Source organism: Malania oleifera, chromosome 11, assembly GCF_029873635.1.
Source record: "Malania oleifera isolate guangnan ecotype guangnan chromosome 11, ASM2987363v1, whole genome shotgun sequence".
NCBI lineage: Eukaryota > Viridiplantae > Streptophyta > Magnoliopsida > Santalales > Ximeniaceae > Malania > Malania oleifera.
In genome coordinates this window covers 52,490,509-52,505,023 of record NC_080427.1, presented here as the reverse complement: position 1 = coordinate 52,505,023, position 14,515 = coordinate 52,490,509, and the positions used below count along the sequence as shown (strand labels likewise).

At 35.7% G+C, this 14,515-nt stretch overlaps 1 protein-coding gene across 1 annotated transcript; it reads left to right on the top strand.

Annotated features, from left to right (window-relative positions):
* Positions 1 to 4,438: 4,438 nt before the first annotated feature.
* LOC131168123 (cyclin-dependent protein kinase inhibitor SMR6) lies at positions 4,439 to 5,086 on the top strand. Its single transcript, XM_058127356.1, has one exon. It carries the CDS (start codon positions 4,578 to 4,580, stop codon positions 4,899 to 4,901), a length of 324 nt encoding a protein of 107 aa, XP_057983339.1. The 5' UTR covers positions 4,439 to 4,577; the 3' UTR covers positions 4,902 to 5,086.
* Positions 5,087 to 14,515: the final 9,429 nt, after the last annotated feature.

The window sequence follows — 14,515 nt, the reverse complement described above, 5'->3', positions numbered from 1 at the left end:
TGTAATCACTATTGGGCCTTGATTGTCGCAGCGTAGTTGCGTATGTAGCAATGTAATCGCTGTGAGACGAGGGGACCTTGTGTAGTTGCGAACGAGTGTGACGACACTAACCATATGTATGTATGTATGTATGTATATATGTATGTATGTTTTGGGTATCGTATGAACTTGAATGGTTTTCTAAAAATACTCGAACTGTATGGAATTGTATGAAACTGTATGAAATGTTTCAAACTGTATCATATGTATAGTGTTATGAAGTATACAAAATGACACTAGTATGCCACACACTGGTATAAACTGTTTTCTTCCTTACAGAGAGGTGTCTCATCCCAAATGTACGTACAATGTTTTTCAGGTCCTTCTGGTAGCGGTAAGTAGCATCCTAGCGTCTGGGAGCAAGGGTGTCGTAGCTACTGCTAGTACCTTTTAGGTACGAGTTTTTGTAATCGGGTGTCGTGATGGATTTTGTAGACGCCCGTAGTATGTATGGTATTCATAGGGATGTATATCCTTGTATGGTGTAGACTCTGGTATGGTACAATGTATGTATAGAAAGACCGTATTCCGTTGCGTATTTTGGATGAGTATGAATGGTTGTGTATATGTATGTGGGCATCCGTTCATCCCACAGGGTCGGATCCTCCATTTGTATTGTATCATGTATGTTTTAAATTGATACAGAGACAAGTTTGGTTACTAAATTCACCCCCGGGTCCCATTTTCGGGTTTGGGGCGTGACAACAACGACGTTAACACAAATATTATGATCACGAAGACCATGGACACAAAGCAACGGTACCGTGCAAGTGCTAGCCTAGACCAAGCCAACCAGGTTCTGATATCATATAACATATACTAAAACTGTGATACATGGATATCTCATATCATTAATTATTAGATTAATCATATCAGTTTACATATATACATATATCATGAAAATCATCGGACCGTATGCCGATATTACACATTTTATCATAACTCGGCCCATACGCCGGCAAATCATAGCACAACCTATACGCTGGAAAATCACATCCATAGCACGGCTTGTACGCCAGCAAAACATATAAAAATCTCTGCCCGTACGCCGGTTTTTCATTATAAAAATCCGTATCATTAACACATTCCCAGAAAATAGTATTTCATAATAATTTCTACTCATGCCACACTAATAGGTTTTCCACATATTCAACATATCATCATTTTCAATAGTGTTTTCTTAAATATAAATCATATATATGAACATATTTACTTTCCTGAAATCAAATGCTATATATACATACATTTACTCAAAAAGAATTAGCTTAGTTTATTCCCTTACCTGATTCCTGAAAAGCCCCTAAGAAAATCTGTTTCGCACCCGTAGGATTCCCAACTCAACACTCTGGAAACAACATTCCCTAGAACTAAAATTCAATATTTCTACGCGTATAACACTTTGTACAACTGTCAAAAATCCAAATATTGAGTAGAAAGTCTTACCCTGGATTTGGGATGGTTTCCATTTCAATCCCACCGACGATCCGCTCCAACAGACTTGTAGAGAACTTTCCTAGGAGCATCGTGGAGGCTTCATATCGTCAAACCAGCGAAAACCCGGCCCGAAATCGAAGAGAGAAGGAGGAGGGACTGAAGGGTAGGAGAGAGAAATGATCTGCGTAGAAAATTTCAGTTGAAAATGAACTTTAGGCCTATTTAAACTGAGGCCTTCGTCGACAAGCCACGTCACCTCGTCGACGAAGTCGACTGCTTCCTTCTGTTTCCGGTTTCTATTTTTTTTTCTTTTATTATTTAAATACCATTATTCTTCGAGTTGTTACAAGTAAAATATATTATTATTATTATTATTATTATTAGTATTATTATTATTAAATTTTCTAAAAAATCCTGATTTAATATATTCCCCTTATCTGATTTCTTGAACTACGCCAGCAGGGACCCCAAAACGATGCCTACGTTGCTCACTCAAATCCTGATTCAATAACCCTAATTTAATCAAATCAATCCTAAATAAAATATTATTTTAACATTTTCTAAATCCATAAATTTCAAATAACAATTAAACTCTCGAAAATAACCAATTTTATTAATTCCCTAAATCTCATTCTCACTTTGGAGTGGTGCTTAGGACCCTCAAATTGAAAATTTGTTCCGGTCAAAATGACGTCGATCGAGACCAGGACCCTGTGGTGGTGTCTGATTATCGATTTAACTGAAGATTTAAGGAGAAATTAAGAAAAAAGAGGGAGTATACTTTTCCCTAGGAGTGGTGCCTATGTCGCTCCCACGATAAATCCGCTCTGGTAGAAATATCGGTGGCGGAGATAGGAATTCAACGATATCTTCCGTTTATTGAGTGGCCGAATATTTATTGAGGAAATGATGTGAGAAAGGAGGAGGACGAAGGAGGCATGAGATGCTGGAGAGAAAAGAAAGAAAAATCTGAGAGATGCGTGAGAGGCAGAGAGCTGGAAGGGTTCAAATTTGCAATTACAAAACTATATATACTTTATTATTTTATATTAACATTATATATATATATATATATATATATATATATATATATATACTTATTACTTTAATCATATATATGCCTTAACCTTATCTATATATATCCATCATATTATTTACTTAATTAATTCAATTAAATAAAATAAAATTAATTTAATAACTTAATTAAATAATGTTTAATTAACTAATTAATAATTAATCTTAAATTTTTTTTCCAAGTTACCACATTATCATCTATATATATATATATATATATATCTTATTCCAATAAGTCTTTTTAGATCATTATAATAATATTTAATTAATTAATTAATTATATTAATAAATAAATTGAAGTATATCAATAAATAAATGGAGATGCTGTCCTTCGATAGAAATATATATATATATATATATATATATGGGAGTTTGAATGGTAGATGAGTTGAGTTGGGAGTGGGCCGCAGGAGTAGCCCTAGAAAGATGAGAGAAGGATGGTTGAGCCTTGATTGGTTGGTGGCCTCAGCTCAGGAGGAGGTCTGAGGTGTGGATGATATTTGGGCCCACATGGTGGGGAGGGGAGGAGAGAGAAAACCACATTGCCTAATCCGGAAAGAATCCAAAGGCCCAGATTGGGGTAGTGGGCCTGTTGGGATGGGCTCAGCCGTCCATTGCTCTTGATTAATGGGCCCCACAGCATCCCCACTCCGCCCACCCTGCCCACTGCCACTGCCACTGCCGCTGCCTCAGGTATAGTATAATCCCCTGTATTGGTGTTGTCATTTTTTTAACATTATATTGGAGCATTGTAGCTTCCTTTTGGCCCTATTTTGGGTTCCCTTTTTCTTTCTATTAATATATATATATATATATATATATATATATATATTTTAGGAGTACAGCATAATTTCAATTTAAAATTTCTTTTCTTTTGATGATCGATCGATGATGAAAGCAATTTATTGTATTCGGAAATAAAATATAGACATCATATTCCCTTCTCATAATTTCAATTATTGTCCTCTTTTCCGATTAAACTAACAAGTGAAGATAAATTATTTTTATATATATATGTTTGGTGTCGTGGTGTTGTATTTATTCATGTATTTCAACTCATCCTTTGAAATTTTGAGTACTTGTGAAATGAGTTTTTATTTTAAAAAATGAAATGAAGAACATGCATTCTGTTTTATGAATATTTTTTTTTAAAAAGAAAAACCATTTGAAGTTTGAACATTACAGTGAAACTGAAAGGGCCCATTGGCAGCAGAGCACACAGCCTACCAAATACATTGCTTGACGGAACTTTCTACCCCAGAAATAGAATAAAATAAAGTGAAGGGTTAAACGACATCATTTTTAAGAGCTAAATAATTAATAATAAATGCAATAAATTACAACTCCCTCAGTTAAAACAAATACAGCATAGTTGTCACTAATCATCAGCTTTAGTAATAAAGAACAGCAGAATTGCTTATCATAGGTTCACTCTCTCACCGGAATGGTGGAAAATTGGGCCAGGGTAGCCTTTGGGCCTGCGTAAAACATGGGCCTACTCCATTAATGGGCCGGGCAAAAACGACGTCAACTTCTCATCCTCCAGCTTCTATACAGCAACGACGTTTCTCTCTACCTTTCTGATGTTCCCCCGCACCGCGCAGCGGAAAGGCTAAAATCGGGAGTTCAAAAACTCGGGGCGGGAAAGAGAGCCGTTGCCAAAATTGGCGCGAAAACACATTTTTCTGCTGCCCGGAATTTAACGGGCAGCTCCGCTCCCTCTCTCTTAATAGCTCTTTTATTTCTTCTCATACCAATTTTGTTTAAAACCTCTGCGCTTCCTTCTCCTTCACACCTCTTCTCCTCTCCCAAACACTAACTCCATTCAAAAACCTTAAACCCTTTTCCCAAGTCCCCCCTTTCCTTTCTTCCTTAAAAGAACCGCATCATAGAAAGCAACAAAGACCCTTTACTCTTATTCGATCCTTAGCGATGCCTAATCCAAAACCCTTTTCTTCTTAAACTCCTTCTATTTTCCTAGCTCTGTTTTGGGATTCCTCTGGTTTTGCTTTGTTCTGCTGTTCTCCAATATGGGTTTCGCCGGGAAATCTCAGGCGGAGGGAGGTCTAGAGTCCGAGGGGAAGAAATGGGTGATCGCCGGCATATCGATGCGAGGGCCGTTGAAGCAAGTTTGTACGAAAGCGAGAGAGAAAGAGAGCGAGGAAGAAGAGGAGGCGTGTTCGACGACACCGACGGGGAAGGAAGCGAGAATACCGGAGAGATTGCTGTGCCCGCCGGCCCCGAGAAAGCGCCGTCCGGCTTCCACATGCCACTCGAATGGTGCTAGAGAGTTCTTCATCACCCCACCGGACTTGGAATCTGTGTTTATACCACGCGTTGGGAGATCAAATTGAGTTTTTAGGTTGAAGGAGTTTCTTTGTACCCTTTATGGTTTTTTTCTTTATTGTTTTCTTTTTGGTTCCCGCCCCCCCCCCCCCCCTTTCTCTGTTTCTTTCTTCTCTGTTCTTACTTCTATGTAGTGGAAAGCGAGTTTTTGTACAGAGATATTATAATTATTATAAGGGTAGTCTAGTTTAGTTCACTTGTCTTACCATAACTCTTTTCCTTGTTCGTGGTTGTGTCTGATTTAATTCCGAGTATTACGAGATGATTCTTGAGCTGCATAAATCTGGCATCAACAATGATCCTTTTTTTTTTTTTTTTTGCATTTATTAAGCTCTCTCTCTCTCTCTCTCTCTCTCTCTCTCTCTCTCTCTCTCTCTCTCTCTCTCTCTCTCTCTCTCCATAGATATAAAATATTGTAAAGGTGGAGATGGTGTGGCTAGATTTCCCTTTTTAATTTTTGCCCTGCTAATCATTGCTAATCTACTCACCATGTATTCATCAATTCTCCCTACTTGTCAACCTTGCTTTACTCTGCCAACCAAAAAAAAAAAAAAAGAAAACTTTGCTCCTCTCTCTTTCTCTCTCCACAAGATATGTACAAGATCATTGACAGAAATCTCGAACTGAAAATGGAAGAATTCTCTCTAATTTGTTTTGGGTTGTGGTTCATACTCAGAGAGTGGTCCACTTGAAGTTTCTTAGAGATGGAGAGGAAGGTTTCGTGCAGAAAAAGCTCTTCCATGACATGGAGTACTATTTTTGAGTCAATGGCCAGCTTTCACAGTTCCACAATTTCTTATAAGAAGATATATTAGAATTTTTTACATGTCTACACTGAGAGAGAGAGAGAGAGAGAGAGAGAGAGAGAGAGAGAGAGGAGTCAATGTGTAGGCAAAGGGAGCAAGAGTTGCCCTAGCCCACGTAAAAAAAAAGTGTCTTTTTCATGGCTGAGATTCTGCTGTGACTATTCACAAACAGATTGACTGCATATGACCAAATGCCTCATAAACTACTTAATCCCTTTATCCCAAAGACCAAAATGAGGCAAAATCACTCAACCCAAGTACCATTTTCATCCTCTGCCATGGCCATGCCTCTCTTTGATCTTCTACAGCCCCACCGCCATGACCCACCTCCATTGGAATTCTATGGCTGCCCACCCACATCCCTGTTCCTCATCCTCCTCCCTCTCCTCTATTCTAGTAAAAAGACAAGCACATATGGGTCGTCGTAGATTAGAATCCTATGTCGGGTTTAGTTTAACCCAACCCATTGTTGCTTTCCTTCACAATAAATGCTTGCTTCACTTGATGATGACAACGACACTTTGAAAATTTTGGCATTAAATATCCTGCAGGCTAATAGTTCTCTGGATAAGATTTAATGCAGCCTCATCATATCATTGGTGGACAATAGTTTATATATAGGGATTCTTTTAAATATGGTAATGGTATGGAGGAAACTTAATTACGTAGTTACCCAATCCATCCCTCTGCATAAACAAAACTTTCAGCCTCATCATATCATTGGTGGACATAGTTTATATATAGGGATTCTTTTAAATATGGTATAGGGGAAACTTAATTACGTAGTTACCCAATCCATCCCTCTGCATAAACAAAACTTTCAGCCTCATCATATCATTGGTGGACATAGTTTATAGATAGGGATTCTTTTAAATATGGTATAGGGGAAACTTAATTACGTAGTTACCTAATCCATCCCTCTGCATAAACAAAACTTTCCTGGGGATCGTAGTGATGTTAAGAAATTATGCTGATAAGGGTGAATTAATAAACAAAGCTTTCTCTACATAAGAACCCCTTTTTAATTTTTTTTGAAGTCCATTGAAGACCCATTGAGCCGCTTCTTATCTTATACCCCTTTCCGATTTCTTCTAAGATCATTTTGAATCCGAGATCTCTAATATGAAGTCTCTAATTCTTAAAATGTCACACCTAAAATGTCCCTGAATCTTTTGGTAGTTCTTGCAGGCAAATCATTTTCAAAAGGATTAGACTAGATGCAGAAGTTAAATGGGGTTTATGGAATGGGAGGTTTCTGCTTGTCGGCTTCGAATGGCTGTAAGCAAGTAATCCTAATGGCTTAGCTTTTCAAGATTTGTTTGTCGATGGGGAACTAAAAGAAGTGTATCATGGAATGGGATAACAGACAATAGGAAAGGTGCTCATCAACTTTCATTCATAAGTAGTCCATCTAGTGGCCTTCAATTCATTGCCGCAGGAACAGAAAATGGAGTTGTATGTGGGAGCTGACATAGGCATATACTGAGGGAAAAATCCAAAACCCTTAAGTCCCTCTCAGCTATGCACTCGCATCATGCCCATTGGCTTCAATTATATGGCCCCTTATGATGCCATCCATTGTACTTGACCCAATAATTGCTATTGGGATAGCTCTCTATCTCTTGTTTCTCTCTCTCTCTCTCTCTCTCTTTCCTAATGATTTTTAAGTAAAACCCAATTTGTCTCCACATGGTTTGGGATTAAGTTTGAAAGTTTGATGGTGTAATTTCACAAAGGGATTGATTCTGCATTAGTACTGGTTTTTGGGGAGAGATGGCATCATGGTTACATGAACCGTGTGACTAGTATTTGCAGCGTTGACCAGATGGATTTTGAAAGAAATAAAAGTTGCGTTTGAGATATTAGGTTTTGGATTTAGACAAAATTTAGTATAATTTTGTATTGTATTTGATCTAAATTCATATAAATTTAAAATTTATAGTCCGAATTTTAAAGTTCAAAGCGCGGAAAAAGGAATTTATCAATACTTCAATTACATGTGGCTTGTACTGAATTGTTTGCCCTCCCTTTGGATTTGAGTGCTGCACTCTATGCTATGTTTGGTAGGAAATTAACCAAAAAAAAAAAAGGAAAAAAAGGAAAAAAAAAAGTATAAAGGAGGGAAAAGGAAAGGAAATCCTTTAGTTGTTTGTCTGAATTAAGGAAAATAGAAGAAAAGAAAATGACAATTAACCACTAAAATATAATGAACAAGTCTCCTTCTACCCATTTTCCTTCCACTTTTAAAAGGACTAGTTTTAGAAGAAAAAGAAAGTCCCAACTAAATATTTTCTTCTTTCCTTTTCCCTCAAAAATATTTTATCTCCTTTTTAAAACTTTCTATCAAACCAAACAACCAAAAAATAGAATTTTTTTCGTCCATGTTTGACTCTTTTCCTATTCAATCAACCTACATCATAACCAATTAGACAGATGGGCTTTTTCCCCCAAACCACACAAAGCAATACACATGCTTGGCGGGCAGTGAAATACAGAACAGCAGAGAGATATGCAATTGGGTTTGGTATTTAGAGAGAGAGAGAGAGAGAGAGAGAGAGAGAGAGAGAGAGAGAGGAATCCTATGTATAGAGAGAGAGAGAGAGGGTAGACATCTACACATGGGCTTTCAAGGAATCCAAAGTAGAAGATTCTTATTATCTCAGAAAAATAAGGTTTAGACCTTGAAAAAAATCAAAGCACTATAGTCATCTTCCCTTCAATCACTTAAAAACAACTTTTGTTTCCTCTTTTGAATTTTAATTAATCCCCTCTCTGCCCTTCAGGCGGCTTTACGCGGTTTGGCCCTGCCCGGGCTGCCCGGAAGTTTTGGCGGGAAAAGGAACCAAATTTTGGACCGTTGCAGATTTTGGCGCCAAAAATTTGTAGCCCCCGGGAAGTGCGGGCTGCGCTGTGACGGCTGTCCCTTTTGTTCCTTCTACACTTAGATACTGTGTGCTGGGTCGAATTTACCAAAATACCCTGCTACAGAGCCTCTCCTTTGCATCTGCTCCGCTGCTGGTGCCTCGGGGATTGCATCTGGACCGTCCAACCGGGTGGCATCGGATACCCATCCGACGGCCCTACGAGGGGTGAATTTTTACAGCTGTATTGGTAAGTTGAAACTTACAAGAAGGTCCATATTCTGCAGATATCAAAATCCCTCTTTTCTAGGTAAGTATTTGTACAAGGTAATTATGAAGATAAATTGAAATTAACTTAAAACTAAAAAGATTACTTAGATTATTAGGCATTAAAGAACCTTGAGGGGTGGCCCACTTGACTACTAATCCTTTGAAAATCATGAGTTGTCATGCTTGCCTTTCTTTTTCTTTCTTTTTTCTTTAACTTTTCATTAAGTTAATTTTTAAAAATTATTTAGGGCAAATGCCTATTAACATAGGGCGTTTTTAGCATTACGAATAAGTTCACATGGTCCAATCAGAAGAAACCAACTATTCATTCATATAGTTTATACGTAGGATGTCGTGATTTGAGAAGTCAAAATAAATCACTTTTTTACGAAAGATGTTACTTGTCACCAATCAAGAGAAATGACTTATTATAATCATTACGAATAAGCTTCGCTAATGTGTAGGCTTACGAGGTAAATAACCCAATTCCAATTTGAATTCTGTTTATATGATATCAATTCCAAGAGAGAGGACATTTAATTTGGTCACGAATTACTGCTCTTTTAACCTTTTTTTTTTTCTTCAATATTCATACATCATGTTTGTTTTGTAAAATGAAATATGTAGGAATGGAGTAAAAAAAAAAATTGAATAGGTCGACACAAAATCAAATAAGAAATTTGATTCCATTTTGCGTAATTTCATTTTGTTCCTATGAAATGAGGTTATTAGTGATTTCAAAATTAAGGTCTTTTAAAGTTCGATCACTATTCACCTCTTTTGTTTATTTATTGCAAGAAAAATTACATATCAACTCGTTAAAACTAGAAATTGTATTAGCGTATTTACATGCTTGTCGGAACCAAATTCGCGTTTGAAATGACCAAGGTCCCAAAGTGAGGATGATAATTGCCATTCAATCTTCTCTTGCCTCAATGAGCCCTCAATGGGTATTTGGTTTGCTACATCAAAAAACATGTACAAGATTTCCATATCAAGAAATTGCAACGAAGAAGGAGATTGTTTGGGTCTTCTGCTTCTTGAAGATAGGGATAATATCAGTAATTTTGAAAATTTTAGCCTCTTCGCTTGAGGTTGTCCAAGGCTAAGACCTTGTCAAGGTGTTTGGATCTTTTGCTTCTTGAAAATAGGGATAATACCAGTAATTTTGAAAATGTTAGCCTCTTTGCTTGAGGTTGTCCGAGGCTAAGACCTTGTCAAGGGCTCCAGTCCGTTAAAAGAAGCTTACCATGGATGGAACCATAGGCTACTAGATTATTTTGAACAAGAAAACATTTGTAATCATAGGTTGAGCTTGGTTCACCAAGTGATGATAAAACAATTTAAATTTTCATGTTTAAGCAATATTATATCTTATTTAATCTATCTATATATGCCTTTACTAGATATAAGGTTTCAAAGAATTGTGTGTCTGTGGACACTTGAATATATCTTGGATTTTTAGAGAACTTGGGCTGCCAAGTGATTGAATTTCTAGCTTCTTGCAAACACATCTATTAGACTTGGCATTCTATTCACTGCACATAGGTAAAGTCTAAGGAATGCTTGATGAAAAGAGAATAAGCTTGCCCAAAAGTCTTCTTAAAAGGTATTGAGGATCCATTTTCAATCTTAAGGGTGTGAGCTTCCTAGAATTGATTTATTAGGGACATAATGTTGAGCCATGGCCTTTGTTCATAAGGCCACATCATGATTTTTAGGAGACCAGCCAACTATGTTATAACCAAATTTGCTACTGATTACATCATTCCTCAAACCCTCCTTTTCATATGCAAACCTCAAAGGCCATTCATAATATATTTGTCACTTCATAGGAATCAATATTATAGTTGCCCTAATTTATTTTCTATTTAATATATGATGGAATTGGAAATAATGACATAAAGTACATGGAAATTAGACAAGGTGCTATTGGGCAAAGTTGACTCCCCTTAACAGTGAATTTGACAAGCTAAGTCATGCTATTTCATGCGTTGTGGTTGTTTTATTTTTATATTTCTTATAATTTTCTATTGTATCTTTTCTAAATTAATATGAGTGGTCTGTGTGTGATATATTCAAACTTGGCCTCAAATCACTTTATTTTGTTATGCCACCCCATCGAATCTAAAAATCCATATTTGTATTTGTTGCTTGTGGAATCGCATAACTAAGTCCCTGATTCGGTGCACTTTTGACATGTCGAATAAAATTAAATTTTTAAAAAAGAAGTTAAAGTAATATTGCACAATTATTCTTGTTATATGATTTGTTTGTTGACAACTAAGAAATTTTATTTATTTATTAATAATTGAAATCACTTTTAACTTTCCCTTCAAAGGAAAACAAAAAAAAAAAAACAAAAACAAAAACAAACTTTAAGCATATGAGCAAATGCAATTTGATGACCTTGGTTTGATTAAGTTTTAATTAATAGGTTTTTTACGAATTTTTTTTTTAAAATTTTTGTTTCAACTTGTTTGTGAAGAAACTTTGGCAGTGTGAGAATCAATGCTTTTCCATGACCTAAAAAGGCGTTTTATTTTTGAGAAGCCTTTTAACAATAAATTTCTTTTATTTTAATATAGTTTTGTCAAAAAGAAAGTTAAATTTTAATAAGACAATGAAACAGGTTCACAAATAATGTAAGCTTGTCATGAAAATTACACATACAGAACACATATTTAGCAAAGAGAGAGGATGAGGGGAAAAAAAAAGATGCAAAAGACATGACCTCCTTTGAGGTTTGACAAAAAGATAAGGACCTCTCCTGATATTTCAAAAATTTAAGGGATCTCTATTGAGATTTCAAGAATTCCAAACATCTTGTTGTTTGTGACTCTTATACTTTATTTTTCTCAAGCAAAGAAGGAAGAAGGAAAAACATGAAAGGGCGGCACAGCAGGAGATCGTCAACGAAAGCCCAGTGTTCATCGACAAGAGGACAGCAAGGACTCATCGACGAAGGTTCTAAAATCATCGATGAGAAAATACTAAGAGCAGGAAAATATCAGAGTTCTGGATTCGTCGACGAAAGCATGTTATCGTCGATGAGTGATCTTCTATGAATCGTCGACGAAGCCCTGAACTCGTCGACGAAAGGCACCTGAGATGTGAGCTATTTTTTTGAATTTTGAATTTTTGAACGTTGGGTGGTTGGGTAAATGGAGGGAAACCTCCAAGAAACTTCTATATATGTTATTCTGGACATATATTGAAGTATAAAATCATCATTTTGAGAAGTGTATTGTGTACATTATGATTTCATAGTGAAATTTGTGTACCATTGCTTTTGTGGGTGTAGGTTTTGCCAAACCACGTAAAATTTGTTGTTGTTCTTATTCTGGTTGTGTTTGCATTTACTTGTTGTTTATTACGTTGTGCATTCTATTTATTCGATCCATATAACAAATTAGTATAAGAGCAATTGTTGTTATGGCATCGAGATCATCTTTTCCAAGATTTGACGTTGTCAAATTCGATGGAACCGAAAACTTCAGTTTATGGAAGAGGAGAGTGAAGGACATTCTTATGCAATAAGGAATGGCTAAAGCTTTGCTTAATACTCAACCAGAAGGAATGAATGAGACAATATGGGTAGATTTGAAAGCAAAGGAAGCTACAATACGCTTGTGTTTGGTCGATAAAGTTCTCTATTGGGTGATAGAGGAGGATTCTCCAACGGCTGTCTGATGAAAGTTAGACAGTCGGTATATGTCTAAATCCCTCAATAACAAACTCTTTCTTAAGCAGCGTTTATATTGGCTTAAGATAGCTAAAGGATCAAGTTTGGATCAACACATCAATGCTTTTAACCAAATCATAAGTGATTTGATGAGGGTTGATGTGAAGTTTGATGAGGATGATAAGACTTTGATGCTGTTAAATTCTTTGCCCTCGACTCATACTTATGAAAATCTTGTGACCACTTTTACATGGGGAAAAGAAAATTTTGATTTGGAAGAGGTAACAAGTGTCTTGTTAAATTGTCATTAAATGTTGAATATATGTGATGAAAGAGAAGGACTTGTGGTAAAGGGTAGTAATGAGTGAGGCAAAGGAAAATTTAAGAATGGGTCTAGTCAGAAATCATCCCGAAAACAATCCAAGAAGAAAAAGGAAATCTGGTGTTATAAATGCACTAAAAAGGGGCATATGAAACCGGAGTGTCCGGACTAGAAGAAGGGAAATGCTGAAAAACATGAGGGGATTTCAAAATCTGTAAATGTTGTTTAAGAAGAAGATTCAGTGAATGGTGATGTTCAATCAGTTTTAGCGGGGTCGAATAATCTAATGGACTCTTGGATACTTGACTTGGCATGTTCTTGTCACATGACTTTGAACAATGAGTGGTTCAACACTTACATGTTAATGAATTATGGATCAGTTCTTATGGGTAATGATGCTTTTTGTAAGATTGTTGGCATAAGAAATGTAAAGATAAAGATGTTTGATGGTACTGTAAGAATATAGTGTAATATAAAACATATATCGAAATTGAAAAAGAGTTTAATATCTCTTAGCACTTTGGATTGTAATGGCTTCAATTATAAGTCCAAAGGTGGAGTCTTGATGGTATAGAAAGGTCATCTGACTATAATGAAAGGGCAGAAACTGGATGTGAATATTTACACGTTGCGGGAAACTATCGTTGTAGGTGGAGTTGCAACCGTAGATTGTAATGACTCCAAAAATATATATACGATTAAAGTATAATAATAATAATAATAATAATAATAATAATGATCATTAAGTTAATATTAATACAGAGGTGCTTTTCTGTAGGATCATTGATTTCGTGTTTGATGCTTAAGAAAGACCTTATCTTAGCGGGTGCTCAGAGACTATGGCGGCTCAGTCGCTCCCTAGAGGTTGGCCTGGTCAAAATGGAATTCATAAGATAAACATGGTAGACACTGTTTGTACACGTAAATGAGTACATATACATAAAATAATGTTTTAACTGACATAATTTGTAAAAATATATGATAAAATCATGTGAGAACTATTGGAATTACGTAGAACCCACTTGGGTCTCAAAGTTGTGTGGAATTCATATGAATTTTTGAAATTCAAATTTAATTTTTTTTATAAAAAAATATACTAAAACATAACTTAAAAATAATAACAATGATAATAATAATGATTTCAAAAAAATTAATTAATTAACTAAGTAAATTAATTAAATGGGAATATCGGCAAACACTCACATTTTCCCCACATGTACCCTCATCCCCATCTCATACCTCCCATCTCAAGCCCATCCCATGCTCATTCCTTGTCTATTCCTTTATTTTAATATATATATATAATTTCACCATTCTCCCCACACTTTTTCAAATTCCATTTTCTTCCCCAAAAGTTTCCTATAAATAGGAAGCTCTCAATCTTCATTTTTTTTAAAAAAAAAATTCAAAAGAAAAGAAGGATTAATGAGTGAAAGAATTAGTGGTGGAAGGATAATTTTTATTATAATTAAAATTCTCACTCACTCACTCTTTCCGATCTCATTCTTTAGAGATATTCATTGTGATCGTATCACAAGATTAAGTAAGAGGTAAATAAATTTGATTATGTTAGATTTTTATTTAAAATTTATACCCGAGTTTATTTGTAAGTAAATTTTGATTATGTTAGTTATTTTCATAAAATTCTCCCGAGTTTATTTTTTCGCATATTTAATTA